Source organism: Pocillopora verrucosa, chromosome 13, assembly GCF_036669915.1.
Source record: "Pocillopora verrucosa isolate sample1 chromosome 13, ASM3666991v2, whole genome shotgun sequence".
Lineage (NCBI taxonomy): Eukaryota > Metazoa > Cnidaria > Anthozoa > Scleractinia > Pocilloporidae > Pocillopora > Pocillopora verrucosa.
In genome coordinates this window covers 419,909-435,380 of record NC_089324.1, presented here as the reverse complement: position 1 = coordinate 435,380, position 15,472 = coordinate 419,909, and the positions used below count along the sequence as shown (strand labels likewise).

The 15,472-nt window shown below is 37.2% G+C and overlaps 2 protein-coding genes across 8 annotated transcripts; one reads left to right on the top strand and one right to left on the bottom strand.

The window, feature by feature from the left end:
* Positions 1 to 258: 258 nt before the first annotated feature.
* LOC131789507 (melanopsin-B-like) lies at positions 259 to 12,061 on the bottom strand. 7 transcript variants are annotated; one of them, XM_066160097.1, is made up of 3 exons: positions 11,568 to 12,061; positions 5,697 to 5,748; positions 259 to 1,946 (listed from the first exon to the last, which is right to left on the bottom strand). In XM_066160097.1, exon 3 carries the CDS (start codon positions 1,933 to 1,935, stop codon positions 904 to 906), a length of 1,032 nt encoding a protein of 343 aa, XP_066016194.1. In that variant the 5' UTR covers positions 1,936 to 1,946; positions 5,697 to 5,748; positions 11,568 to 12,061; the 3' UTR covers positions 259 to 903. The 7 variants fall into 7 exon arrangements, with proteins under 7 accessions (XP_066016194.1, XP_058962622.2, XP_058962620.2 ...); XM_059106639.2 differs by lacking the exon at positions 11,568 to 12,061 and adding an exon at positions 9,415 to 9,532; XM_059106637.2 differs by lacking the exon at positions 11,568 to 12,061 and adding an exon at positions 8,656 to 8,835.
* LOC131789496 (sperm-associated microtubule inner protein 10-like) lies at positions 11,147 to 15,441 on the top strand. Its single transcript, XM_059106629.2, has 4 exons — positions 11,147 to 11,291; positions 12,081 to 12,174; positions 12,984 to 13,047; positions 13,811 to 15,441. The coding sequence occupies exons 1-4, from the start codon at positions 11,266 to 11,268 to the stop codon at positions 13,945 to 13,947; spliced, it is 321 nt and encodes a 106-aa protein (XP_058962612.2). The 5' UTR covers positions 11,147 to 11,265; the 3' UTR covers positions 13,948 to 15,441.
* The last annotated feature ends 31 nt before the right edge of the window (positions 15,442 to 15,472 follow it).

Below are 15,472 nucleotides of genomic sequence, written 5' to 3'. Positions count from 1 at the left end.
ATATGGAGTTTGTCACATTTCCTAAGTGACTGTTCAATATTTATCACCAGGGGAGGGCTGGAGGATTTTGGTTGTGTCATTAAAATTTACCTGATCCCCCATAAGGTTCTGTAACATTCTTATGACCCCCCCCCCCCCTCCCCCTTTCTTGGTAGCTAGTTCAAAGTCCCGTCTGTATACTCTCTGGCAACAATGAAAACCATGTGATCCCCCAAACCTCCTCCTTTCTCCCCCTCCCCCCCCCCCTTCACCTCGTGATAAATAATAAGTAACGCCTGAGAACAAATATAGAACTTGTCCCTGTTCCTTCCGTGAAAATCGCACGCAAAAGAAGGAGGAGAGAATATTTGCCTCACCGTCCCCTTCAATGTGTGTTGCGTACGTCCATGAGTTGTACCCATCTTCCTCGCGTTTCTCGAGACCAACCGACAAGGACGAGTCAGATTAACATTGTCGAAATGCATAGAGTACGCATCGTTTTGAGAGAATGCTAAAATTTTCAGTTGAGTTCCATTAGAACTCCGGAAATCTTGGAAACCTCCTCATAGGCGTTGTTTGTGTTAGTTAAAGTTCACGATATTTTGAAAAACCCGGAAACAAGATCAAACTCTTTCACTGATATTCCTTGGTGTCAGTTAGGGACCATCACTGTTTATCACTTGAGAGGGGGAGGGGGAGCGGAGGATTTATGGGGATCACGTGTTTTCAGGGGATACATGAGAGGGAATAAGTCGTCGCCAACAGACTGAACAGGAGAGACTACTTCAAATCGATAGACGACTAACTGCCAATGAAGGTGGTTCAAAAGAATATTGCAGAGACTTAAGGGGGGATCATCAGTGAATTTTGTAGAGATACTTCAAAATCCTCTGACCCCCCTTCCCCTCAAGATCCGCCAGCTATTCAGGCTGAGTGGGGAAAGTCTACGTTTTGATCATCGAATGAAGTTCCTCGTCCAGCATATGTAACCGCTGCACTTTTCTGATAGCTTGCCATTTCAGAAGCAATTTGTGCGTCTGGATGAACTTGAGATTTCTTGCAACAAAGTATTGCCCACAATCTGCTTCGCATCTTTCTATACATGAACACGTAAATTATTGGATTGTAGCAAGCTGAAGATTTGGCCATATAAGCTGGAATCGTGGCCCCAATAGGGCTGATCCTGTTTGGGTTTATAATGGCCACTACTGCAGTTAAGGCATACGGCGTCCAGGCAAAGAGGTATCCTGCTGTTATGGCGATTATTATCCACATCATCTTACTTTCTGCCTTGAGGGTTTCTTGGGTGACACGGTTGTTTTCTCCCCAATTCTGCAACGCTTGTTGGCTTAACTTTCTCAAAGCCCTGAAGGTCTTGAGGTAACTGCAGATAATGATGGAAACAGGAAGCAGGAAGCAGCCCAGGATCAAAAGGATGGTGAACCACACATTACCGTGCTCTTTTGAAGTCCAGTCCACTGAACAACTGGTACCAATACCTTCCGGGATGTATCTGGACCAACCAAGAACCGGCATCACGCTCCAGAACAGAGAATAGCACCATATCAGTGCGCACAGAACGATTGCTCTTTTCTTACTGAACTGAGTTTGACCGTCATTGTACAACCTACATAGCGTGAAGTAACGCTCGTAAGCAGCAACCGCCAGTAGCATCATGGTGCCAAGTGCAAAAAAAAATGTGATGAAGGCGTAAGCAGTACAACCTGCTTCTCCAAATGCCCATTCACCCCGAGCGTTGGAAGCGACCAGAAGCGGAAGAGCCACGATTGAGTAAGTTAAGTCTCCAACCGCCATGTTGAGCATGAAGATGTTAGTGGCATCTAAAAGCTTCGGAGTTGCGAAGTACATCAAACACACGAGAAAGTTAAGGATCACACCGCTTCCTCCAATGAGTGTGGCCAAAATAGCGAAAAATGTGTACACGGCATCCGCCATCCTCTCTAAGCCTGAAAAGCGATAAGACAAAATCGATATTTCTACGTCTTTCAATACACTGGAGTTCAGTCTTGATTTGTATGGTTTGCTGAGGCCATGAAGAGTGGAAATGTCCGATGTTTGAACAAATCTCTAAAAAGTAATAACTGAAATAGCTGTAAGATCCATGCGACTATGCTCAGTCGATCCATTGAGTTGAATAGAGCAAATACTTATTGTTTTGTTATGAGTTTAAGCCAAATTAATTTTACTCAGTTAGAATTACACTTCTTAGTGGAAAGTTTAACAAAATATACCACACGGAAAGTGCAAGGTTCAAGAGGTAAAAAGTTATCTTCCTTTGTTTATTCAGAACTATTTTGTCTCACTGTCGGTGAATATTTGAAGACATTTAAGCCTGTAAAAAAAAACATAGGAAAAAAACTCCGACAAGGCAGGATCGTATGAAAATTGCGCTTTGCAGCTACGAACAGGTGATTTGAGATGGTGTCTTAGTTGAAGAGAAGTCAAAACGATTTCAGTTCTTCTCCAGAGTTCGAATTACTGCTCAGATCTTTGTGGAAAAAATGTTTGTTTCATCGGCACTACTAACCATAAAAATATGACCGGCTCCAATAAAACTGCGATCAACTTGTCAGTTTCTTTTTTTGTTGAGGTATCTCTACGCTATTCTATACATGAATACATCGTTATTCTAAATCCTATACTCTTAACTTTTGACAAACAGGACTTATTTGTAAAATTCTTCCCTTTTAAACTTTTAAGTGCAACTTGAATTAAACCAGGTTTAGAAGAATTGGAACAAGTCTCAAGCCGAGTGAGATAGGCGAAAATATAGAATGTTGTACATTGAGGCTGTTATAATCAGAGAGCGGTAATGTGAGCCTGTTTCTTCCACTCAAAATATTCAGGAAGTTTCAAAGGCTTAGTGAAAATGGACTCGTATCTTCATCGGGCGACAGGATATGATAACAAGTTTGATGTTAGGAAGTTACACCTTTTCTGCTTGGTAAAGTGGAGGAAAGTGAACGGTCAGAAATTTTTCCATTACTCTCCTTGAACGAGTGCGTGTGTTCCTACCTCAAGATAAATGAATTTTCCGGCTGAGTACTATAGCATTCTCATCTCCAATTACGAAAAACGTGTCAGAATCACCATAATCACCTAGCCTATATATAATAATGTTTGCTTTAACCTCATGCAGTTTTTCCTCTTGTGCATACAGTGAATTAAGAACTTTCCGAAATTCTTTTTCAGTCTCCATTTTAATACAATCCAATCACAACGCATTGCATTCCACGGGGGGTAGAATTTCGTCATCAAGATCCATTTCTTAAGTGTTCGATGTCCAAAAAGGCACTGAAATAACGTATTCGATCTCTGGACTCTGTACTTTTTCTATCCACTAAGTCTTACGATACACGCAAATATTCCATTCGATAAGATCAATTCTCCTATCAGAAACAAAACTTTGCACCTGAAGCCAACCTGATAACCGAGCGACGCCTAGATACAGCATTTTTTAGTTACAAAATTTCTTAATGAAAATGCACAACGTTATAAATATCTTATGACATGACTTCCTATACTGATTTATTAATAAAAATCACAAAACTTCAAGTTTTATCACGAGTTTGTCTACCTACATTTGTAAGATGATGAAAATGTCTTGTTTGAGTGAACAGAGCCTTCGGGGATTTTTTCACGAATATTTATTCAATGACTTATAATCGATGTCCAGTTTGTTGGCGACTATAACCCACGGGCGGTTAAACGAAATAAATTATCTTGAACAAAGACCTGAAGGCTTTCAGGTAAGTACATATAAAGACAACTTACATCAAACCACGAATTAACATACTTAGAGCCAGCTGCAAGATGTAAGCGTTATAAATAAAAGGTGACGGATTATTTTACTATCACAGCACGCCTTTGTATACCTTAAAGTTGGTCTGAATTTAAAGATGTTTTCGTTTGTTTGTCCGAAAAGCTTTTTATCTTTGGTAGATTAGCAAATTACGTACTGTATGGAACTCTAAAGGATTTGGCGTATAATTTCTTCCATTTCCGTTATGTCTACAGCTCGATCTGTTTTTATGACTGAAATGTTCCGACGTATGTCAAAATTTCAATCAAGCCCATCACTGTGCATCTGATCCTGCGATATTAGCTACCAGATTAGTGTTTCCGATTTAAAAAACTAAACAAATGTTTTATATTAATTCAGAGAGGTGCGATTGGTCACTTTGCCGATATCTCTAGAATACTGGAAATTGTTGATACTAAATCTTTTCATCAATGTTGTATTTGGTAGTAATAGGACCAAGAACACTTTGAGTGCAATTGAATTGAATGAATCGTCATTTGGTGAAAACAAGACTGCGTCTGCCAATGTTTGTCTATGAAAAATGACAAAGGAAGACCCAAAAATGGGTTGTCAATTAGAGACGCGATTATCGTCGCGTGCTGCATGCATGTTGAACGCTTTTAAATTAAAATAAAATACTAATGTGAGGACGAAAATCAAGAATCGTTTTTTGCATTTATTGGGGAAATCACCCGAAACAAAAGCAGGAGTTCAGTAATATAGACTTCACTAATTGAGATCGATGCTTTTTCAACTCATTTTCTAAAAGTATACATTACTAACTTCAAACAAGTCAGAGCAGTTATACATCAGTTACCAATGAAAGGTTTTTTGCCAACTCATTTTCGTAGCTAAAACTACTTGGGATTTTTCCATTAACAAAAAAGACTAAGGCACCAGCTCTAAGAATTTCTGTAAAAAATTAATCCATTTTCGACATGAGACCTACACCACCTGTGTAAAATTAAAAGCTTTAAAAGCTTTAATGGCCCAAAATCGTTTTCAGAAAGTAAACTACAAAGAACGTGTCAAAAGCATTAATCGGGATGAAAAAAGTTTTCCGCAAATTTCTACCATTAATATTCAGATCATGAGTTTAATTCATCCTCAGGTTTGCGATCCATGTATGCTAAACGAAAACGTTAAGCAGGTTTTACCGTAAGCGGTTAGTCCGTGAGGATCTCCTTCAGTGGCGAAGTCATTTTCAATTCTAATCTCCATCAACAAGATTATAGTTAGTCTCCATTAATTACCAGTGTTTGACCATTGGTTATGTAGGCGAGAAAGACAGTAAAAAGCTCACGTGTATTAAAAAAGCGTGTCCAAGGGCCACTCATGACTTTCCAACAGATTACACGTAAGTATGATTATAAACGAAAAATTTCAAATGGAGATTGAGCGTTTACAAAGAACAGCCGGCTACATGTCCTGAAAAACTTTAAGGAGCCAACGTTGATTCCCTCGTCATACCACCTTGCACAAAAGCTAGGCTATAAACTTCTCTTTCTCGAATGACATAAAAATAAATTAGCTCTCTAATAAATTTCCTTTCCCGTCCTTGTTATTCATATTCGGGTTTATTATCATTTCTCGATTTTTTTAATAGTCGAAACACGAAAAAAACCCAATGATGCATAGGCAGCGTGATCCCAATTCACAGGAAAAAATTCTCATTTGCATGTAAAACTCAACTTCTAAGAAACCTTATCTAACTTGTGATATTATACGTGGGTTTTTCTCTGTACCACAATCATTATTAATGGTACGCAATCAAAAAATACGAAAAAACTAAAATCAGATTACATGACAGGAAAGTGTCAAGCTTTACATGATTTAACTTTCGCTCAGATAAAAAGTATGAAGCCTAATATTTGAAAAAGTTTCAAAATCTCACCGTTTGTGGTCCGCTGCTAAAGGCCCACGCGTCGGTGAGGAACTCAGGTGTTCTGAAATCCAAGGCGAAGAAAAAACCCGTACATGAACATTCTTTACATAGCATTATTTGTTTACTAATCAGCACTGTCATTTACTGTTTTGGGAACCATCCTGGTGTAAAACAAAGTTTGTGATCTGATTCATTTACCTCTGAAATACTCATACCTCGATATGTTAAGCCGCCTTGTACGCTAATGGGGTGATTCAGTCGCATTGATAACAATTCTAAACTGATTATGAATTCGGATTGTGGCGGGCTTTCTGTATAATAATCTCCGCTGTAACAATCAAAGGGACAGCCAAATGTAAATCTTAAATGAGCGACGAATTGGTGCCCAGGGCCAGATAAGAGCTCAGATAATCATGTTTCTTTGCCGCAATATTCAAGGACTACATTACCTGTGCATGCATTTGGTAAAATAGTCTCTGAAAAGCCGATAAAAGTTTCAAATTAAACAGCAACTTGTTAAATTTTAAAACTGACAATTTTTTAAGAATAAAAGGTGAAAAAAAAGTTGTTAAATTTTAAAACATCAATAAGTTTATCATGGTAAAGCAACAACTAGCTTTTGGGAACGTTTACTTGAAAATCAGAGCTGGGATATGTCAACAGTACATTAATTAAAAGGCGCTCACGTGTGCCTTGCTTACGTAGCTGCATGGTAATAGAAGTACTGGTAATAACAACATTTCTACTAGTAATCAGTACAGCAATAATAATGATGATAATATTCACACTATTTTAAAGTTTTTCGTAGTCTAATAAAAAGGATTAAATTTTCGTTCACCTTAAGTATATATCCCAAGATTATAAATTAATTTGGAGATACTAATGTTATTCATACTCGACAAAAAATTTCTCTTTTCCAGCGGAAATAACTTACTATTTCGTTAAGCACAATTAGAGCCTGCGCGCTCAGTTGATTGTCGTCTAACTAATTGCGGGCCAGTTTATATTTTCCCAGAAAAATAAGTATTTACATAGACTGTCTCTCAAGTTGGTAAGAACATCTGCGGTGAAGGGATGCTAAATTTCACTTAAATCGATAATCAAAACATAGCATCCTCGTCATCTGCATACTTAAAATGAAGAGATTACATTTCATGAAAAATCGTAGAACAATTAAGGATACTTTACAACAAGAAACCTGTTTAAATGGGGCACTAAGTCAGTTTCTCCGATCCGTTTAATAAGCCGTCATTAGCATATTGGCTGTTTCAACAAAATTTCAAATTACCTCCAGCTGTTCTCTTTATCAAAGAACTTTTTCAAGTGAAAGTTGTCATACGGACCTCACACAAAGTACACACCTATCCTTAAAGTAATTGGCTACTAGGCCGAGTCACGAACACTTCCTCGAATATTTTCAGGTTTAAATGAATTTAGTTTCTTTGAAACCTCTTTTAAGCGCATATGAACACCAAAATTGAACCTTAAAGTGACGAGAAATCTTGTTCTGTCGCACTTTTTAACAATCATCGCACTTGTAACAATTGTCGCACTTTGTTATGAATCATCTCACTCTGTCTCACTTTGTAATAGAAAAAAATTGTCGCAGTTTGCATCAAAAAAGTTGTTGCACTTTGTAATAAATTTGGTATAGATCGTCGGAGGGCAGGTAGACCCAATAATAACCATGATCCTTGTCCATGATAATAATAATAATAGTAATAATAATAATATTAATGATGGTGATAATGACAATAATAATGGTATTGATAATGATAGTAGTCTTAAAAGTGACTGCTATAAAAATGACGATAATAATAACAATAATAACATCAACTGATGGGACAACCAAGAAACCTCGAGTTTGTGTCCATAATAGCGAAAGTCCACAGGAACGGGAGTTTGGATTGGAAATTAGCTGCCATGCACATTATCTGATTCTTAGTAATAGTAGGGTGTCCCTGCGGCATGAAGTTTGTAGTTATCACACGAAACCACATTCTTCACTGTTCGTGTTATCTATAATATCTGAATATTTTATGCTCGTCATTATCATAATTATAATAATCATCATTATTTTCATTGACAGATATGACAGATATCATTAGGTCTACGTGTTCTCGATCATCTATACAAAGTTGAAAACAAGGTGCAATAAGTGTCATTACAAAGTGTGACAATTTCATCAGAAAGAGCGACAATTTTATTAAATAGTGTGATGATCATTACAAATTGCCACGAAAATTACAAAGTGAGACAGAACAAACTTACATGTGTAGAACTTCAACATGATATTTCAGTAAGACCTTGCATCCGATAAAGAACGATTACTCTGGAGTTTCAAAATCTCGTCTCAATACTTCTTGCATTACGATAAGTTTGTAAAAGTCCTTTGCATCGCTAACCGATACCTTTTTCTCAAATCGGGATTTAGAGAAAATTTTAAATTTTTCTGATTGTTATCATTTTTGTAATAGACCCATATGCAATAAATGAACCGGAAAATAAAAAAAAATTTCCATTGGATGCCAACATGAAAACACCTTATTCTTCGCCCAAGGCAATTTCTCCGCTGTAAATTTGCAAGTTTTAATTTCGACTGTTCCGCTATTTACATTTCACCAGAGTCTGAAATGGAAATTTACCTTCCAAAATCAATTTTGGTAGTTTTAAGATTACAAACTAGTTCTTATTGTATTCCAGATGCCAGGGCGTTGATCCAAAAAACGAAAGATTCATTTCTTAAAATTAAAACGTTTTTCTTCTAAAACGCGGAACTAAGACATCTGGACTGAACCAGTTGAGTAGAGCTTGATCGCGGCTGTTACGTCGGGTTTCATCATAGCTCGTCTTTCAGACAAATGGGCTTTTGTACTTTAACGAATGTTGGCATAAAATGTTTTGAACCATTGCGATGAGGCAATAGCGTAAAGAAAAAAAAAACAAAACAAATAAACATTCTACTTACTTTCTCTTCTTCTACTGATTCTTAAATCGTTTCAGAGAGTTTGTACAGAGAAGAGGAAACTTAACGCTTTTCGTTCTTCAGTCCTCCGCAGTAAAACGTTGCTGCTAAATTATTCTCTGTGCAGGGCACTGTTTGGAACTTAGCACAAAAACAAATATTGAGCGGGTTGAACCAAGCACAGACTAAAGGCCAGAGGCTCGTTGATTCGCATGATCAGCTGGCTGCCTATCTTCGTACCCAGATCTCCCACAAGTTGTATAAATTACTCAATAATAACTTGCGTTACTTTCGAGGTGGTTTCAAAAACTCGGACACTAAAACTAACTGAAACTTGTTTATGATAACAAACGAGAGACAGAAAAATAAATTTCACCGAGCTGTGATTCTATGCTTAAAAGAAAGCTCGACATTGTTTCTGACTCAGTACATCTGCTAAGTTTTTAAGATGGTGGTAGCTACGCAACAGCAAACAAAACGTCCAAAACAAGAAACCGCTCCTATGGTTAATGTAAAATTTTTAACTAAGGAGCAATAAAGTCTACAAGGGCCATGAAAGGCCTGTTAAATATTCCAACCAGTCTGACTTCCACAAATAGTTGACTCCGAACGTTGAGTCAGTGGCCTGCGATGAACATCGACTTAATTTGAAACTCACAATTCTCAACCTTTTTAAATTCCCTAGTACAACTCGCTCTAATGACCTGACGGCTAAAACTCAAATAAAACGAAAACAACCAATGAACTGACTGTTTTACACACCTTTTTACCTCTTAACACACCGGAAAAAATAAATTTGAAGACGAAGTAAAACATCTGTAGTAGTTTCCTCGATAAAATAGGACACTGAGTGTCCATAGCATAGAGATACTTATCATCGCGCACTTTAAAAGAAACGAGCCATTAGAAGAGACTTATTCAAAAGGGTTTTGCGTCTGAGTTAAGTGATACTTAGAGATGAATCCTCACGAATCAAGAATCGAGGACTTATTTCATCCATTATTAATACTTAATTTCGGTAGGTTTTGAAAAGTTTCTATGTGGGAGGCAGACTTCAAAGCTCCGACTGTGAAAGAAGCAAACAGTCACCTTCATAGGTATAACATGCAGGGGTCACGGTAAGAAGCTTAAGAGTTAAAAGCTTTATTAACATATTTACTGTGTGCATTGCAGTTTTACTGGGACCTCAACTTAAACAGCTCTTTTTTAACGACTGCTAAATGATTCTCAAAATGGACCGCAATCGGTTTCCTAAATAATCTTGAGAAGTTTTCGGATAATTGATCGTTTGGGTCACAATTAACTGGTCTTATGCCGCAATCTGGTGAAAAAGCATAATCGACTTCGGGATGGCTATACCTCTGTTAAGTCTTCTTAGGATATTTAACTGAATAATCACGTTGGGATGAATCACTCTCTCAAGTTAAACTAATGTGTTTGATCAATTATTCATGAGCTTCCGTCGATTCGCAAATAATTATGGATATCGACTCGACTGAAAGAGCAGAGGACCGGAAGATTTATTCAACAGTTACATAAGTCCAAGGCCACCACTCCTGAAACAGTTGCGTGTATTTATTTTGACAGGGTACTTAAGAGTGAGACCAGTGCAAGAGGCAATAAACCAACAAACTGCTTAGATGATTACCGTATTCGTAACAAGATTCACGTCCAAAAAGACTGAAGAACATCGACCAAATATCAGAAATGTCACGAAATCAGTTGTCATTGAAGTGCAAATTAAAACAACGTTATCATTTTCCCGCAAATTACGCTTAAAATATGTTGTGGGCGGAAAATTAATGCAAATTTCTGCCCTGTATTCTTTGCCCGCAATGGATCAAGGAGTTATCTTTTTTTCAAATGAATCTGCTACGTATGTATCAAGTTAATGATTTCAAATTAAGTTTTTGCGTTCTTCCGAAAGCTTTTCTAATGGAATATCTGGACTAATTCGCTTCGGTGTGTTCTACAATCCAGCTCTAAATTAGAGATCAACGGGACAAGATTAGCAAAAATCAGGCTTCGTAAAACTCGCTTAGGGTGAACATCAACTTCCAAGTGCGAATGTGTTAGGATTGAGTATCTACACTTCCCAGTTATAATGGAAGCACATTGAAATGCACAAATTCTGTGATTTCAATGCCGTGAAGCTATTCTCATAAGTGATATTAAATTGAGTTCTCAGTGCTCCCTGAAGGCTTTTTGTGGTATATTCTAACCCACTCGCCCTGAGTACTTTGGCGTCAACAAATAGCACAATATTAATTCTCATAACAACCTATGAATAAAAAAAAAACTTCTGGTTACATAAAATGTCACGTTACTTTCTCTAAAAGTCTTTATCCTATTCTTCGTCCTCGGTCTCAAGCGGTGCTGCTGACAAAAAGGTTAAATTCCAACCAACCATGTTTTTGTGATGAAGAGTAATACATCTTCCTAACTTGTAAAGGAGGAATGGGACTGAGAATGATACCCAGTCCCTCTACAGCACTGTGTCACAGTATTTTCAGTGGCTTCCTTCAAACCTTGACGCCGAAGCGAGCGTGAATACATTCGTTCTAGGATAGTTCTAAGTTCTCGCATAAAGCCGAGCGAACCACTACATAGATAATGGCAACTGAAAGTCAAACTCACAGGTAAATTAAGAAGTTCGTCACGTTCGATTTGCGCAGTTTCTGTAGGTTGTCAAGCGTTCGCCGTTTGTTTACAAGAATGATTTCACTAGGTAACAAACAAAAAGAATTTAAGGGTGCCAGTTTTGCAGTGTATTTCACACAGCAATCCTAGTATTTTAGCTAGTCTCAGCTTGTTTGAGCAAATCCTTTGTAAGATCAAACATTCATGCTCTAGGTTATTCAGAGCAGATTAACTCTTAAAATACTTTTAGCGTGCATAATTTCAAGCTAGTTTACCTTAAAAAGATGACAGAAAATTCCATGAATCAAGTCTCTTACGTCTTCACAGTCCGTGTGACGGCATTCTAATAAACTTCCAACCTAAAAGAAGAATTTAAATTAGACTGATATATCATTAAGAGCAAGAAGTCTGGACTTTATAAGTAATCAGAGAAGCTTAAGACAGTGCATAATTGACATGCACGAAGTTCAAATATGTCGGAAATTTTATTTTAAAATAAGTTTGTGTCTGAATTGAATCGATATTCTAAGCTAAGAAAAACAACTTTTTTGTCTTTCAGTGAAGTTTAATTCAGCTAATCATGCGAGGAACTAGACATTTTCTGGCCAAATTACTTAAATATACACTACGAGATGAACATAATGTAAAGTCAAGTCAACTAATGATCAAGAGGACTTTTCCTAAAGGAAATTTCCCTGATTTTAGAAGCGTATAAAAACTAAGATCGGGCCACTTTCCAAAGATGGGTTAGATATTGAAATCATTTTTTTTTGTGTGCTTGGACTTAGCATACCTGTGTGGTCTCGTTATCATCCTCAAATTCCACAGAGGTATGTTCCACAATGGACACAGGATATGCAGAACAGAAATCTTATTCTGGAAGTAAGTTACTTTTTATGTAAAGCATATCTTGTTGCAGTTGTTGTACAAAAAATCAGGGGTTTCTATAGCTTCTATAAAATGGTTAAGGTAACCTCCAAACTGTTACTTTATTTACAGAAGTGTGCAGTGTGCTTTTCCCCTAATGATCACAGAGTTTAAAGCAAAAATGGCATTGTATGTGTGAAATATCATCAAGTTTAAAGCAATCTCTGCAGGCTGCTATTTACACAGGTTGAAATGGCAATGCTCAAGGTTTTGCTACCACTTTGAATTCTTTGCTGAAACCTAACAAACTTGTGGAACTTACAGCAGAGTCATAAACAACAACCCCTTGTTTCCACAGATTTCAACTGATTTTTTTTTTGTAAGATCCCTTAAAGTGCTGTCCAAGACTCATAATAAGTTAAGTCTGTACATGAGCCAAGTGGCCCACCCAGCAGGTGCTTATCCCCCTTTCCTTACTAAGAAGCAGATAGTGGTATTACTACTTCCCCCTGGATGGGATGCTGGTCCATTGCAAGGTTCCCTCCCCCAGAATTTCAACAGGCTTCCCTGATAATTCAATGTTACCTATTTATACTCCTGGGTGGAGAGAGGCACTGTGAGGGAAAAGTGTCTTGACCAAGAACATAGTCCAATCATGCAGCCAGGTTTCAGAACTACTCAACCTGGTGTTTAGGGCACTAACCATTAGCCCACCACATCTCCCTAAGTCATAAATTCCAAGAAATATGAAAAGTCTTTCATACTACAAATTTAGCATAGCTTCTCCTAGTCCTGTTAATAAGCTCAACTCCCTTTTTTTTCAGAATTGTAAGCTGGCAAATTATCCATATGGTCCTCATGACACAAGTATTTATTTGATTCATAGAGGTGGGTTATATGTTTTTCAAAATCTCTTACCCCATAACTGACCATGATCAATCGCGTAAATTCTATATCAAAAATATGTATCACTTCATCCTCATTCTGAGAGATGAATTGATCTTTTCTGTAATGTTTGTGACAAAAACATTCTTGTTCAAGAACTAATCTAGGCCCCACACTGTCCAAGGGGTCCAATTTCCTAACCATATGCTAGGATGTAAGACTTCAGTGAATATGTTTGATAGAGAAATGTTGTACCATTTCCTAGGGAATGAGAGTCTTAAAGAAGAATGTTGTTGGTTGCTAAGTGACTGATGCTACTATGCAATGATTTTTGTTTAACCATTTAACCCCTAAGAGTGACTAGCATCTAATTTATCCCTACAAAATCACCCTGAATCAGACATGAAGGTCACAAGAGTAGAGGAAATGATCACCAACTAAAGCAGCTCTTGATTGTTTAACAAATTCTCCTTGTCAGCACCTTAGGAAATGTACAGAGGACAGTTAGGAGAATATGCAAACTGATGTTAGGGTATAGAGAGTTAAAAGGGTTTTGTTGACAGGAGGTTCATTAGGCAATAGAAATAAGATAATCATCTCCACTACAGAGAATTCTCATGCTAAATTTTGCCTGAGCTATTTTTTTTATACAGAAATGGAGCTGTTACCTACCAAATAATACTTTCCTTTTTTCCTTCTGCTCTCCTACAACTACATTTCTTGATATATGATCAGAACTGATCCTGAATGTTTCTTTTTCCATCAGAGCGTTTGAATAATGTGGAACCTCAAAAGATGGTGAATAGTAAATCAATCAGAGTACCACGTGAGCGGTTACTTAGACCTTGGTTCCATTCCCCTCTCTCCCGCTACCAGAGCAGCTTGATGTCAAGGAAAACTTGATATATTCATGGTTTGTCACATGGATGGTTTATATTGTTCACTTTGTGTGTTGTGATTATTCTACATACCAGTAATACAAAGATGAAGTAGTTGTTACAGTACCTATGAGATGAAAAAATGTTTTTATCTCCTCATACAATTTGGACATCATTTTTGACTAAAATGCATCATTTGGACTATTGTACTAACATGTAGAAAATTTGTGGTTTTTTTTTTCATTTTTTTTCATTTTGGCAAATATTCTTCATTTCAAATCATTGCTATTACTTGATTCATTAATATTGATAGGACTAGAGCTATTGTTTATCTAGCCTGCTGGCAACTCCTTATTATCAGTTCTTCTGCAGAAGCATTTCTTCATAAACATGAGGCCTAAAGCAACTGGAGCCTGCAAGAGGTCTGTAAGGGTTTTGCACTCATCATTAGTGCCAGACCCTCAGTAAACCTCTCCCTAACTTTGGCAACTGGTCACAAATCTTCCCACTGGTGGCAAAACTAATGCCCTGCAGTGCTGATAATTAGGGTCTGCTCACAGTCTAGTATCCTTGGTGCACTTTAGCATGAGTAAATCAGGAATCAAGTGAGAACACAGATGGCATTCTTCCACCTCATAAGCACTTTTAGTGCATGCTAAAACTTTCTATCACCCAACTTTTGGCCAATCAATTCAAACAACACAACGAGAGATACCAAAGCACTGTACATATCATATGATTATAACACTACTGGTTTTCCTCTTGATGCAGAAGGTAAATTTAGACTTGAGCATAAGAGATTTACATTGAACATTAATTTAAGTACTTCTTGAAAAAGTGGTGTTTTATTAGGCTTTAGGGAGGTATGTGAATTTTGTGGAGTCACTAACACTACACATGCATGAATGATCAAGTAGTTAATTCTCTCATCTAGATGACCACCTACCTCTTCAACAATTTATGCAGGAAGAAACCCAAATAGTTTATGTGTTCTGAAAACTGTAATTGTCAATGAGCTCAAGTGGACCAGTTCTTAACCCATGATCTGATTGTAAATTCTCCCCTCTAGCTGCTAAACATTTCCATGCAAATTAGTCAGAAGAATTTGGTTACAGATCAAGATAACAACTTGTACCTGACAAGTTTGAGTAAAATTATTACCTGTTTGCAGGATAATGAATTGATATCCTAGGGAGAGGTTATGTGTTAGTCACTTCTGGATATCAAAGGGTTAATTGGCCCAAGTTGCCATTTAAAACCAGTTCATGTAAGGAAACTTAGACCAAGTTATACATGAGAAGGTTTTATAAGCAGTACTTGTGTACTGATCATGTTATCGTAAGCTCTTTGTAAAATTGGTTCAAACATTCTTACACTGCTTTTGTAAATTTTTTTATTGAAAAAGAGGAACTTGTTGAGATTTTAAAGCTTGGAATGATACGAAAAAGTTGTAGAAACGGTTTTGCTTACTTATAGCACCATGTATCAAGGATTTAGCAATAAAATATCTGAAACTGAATGTCTCAAGGTACAACTACTAACTATTGCTC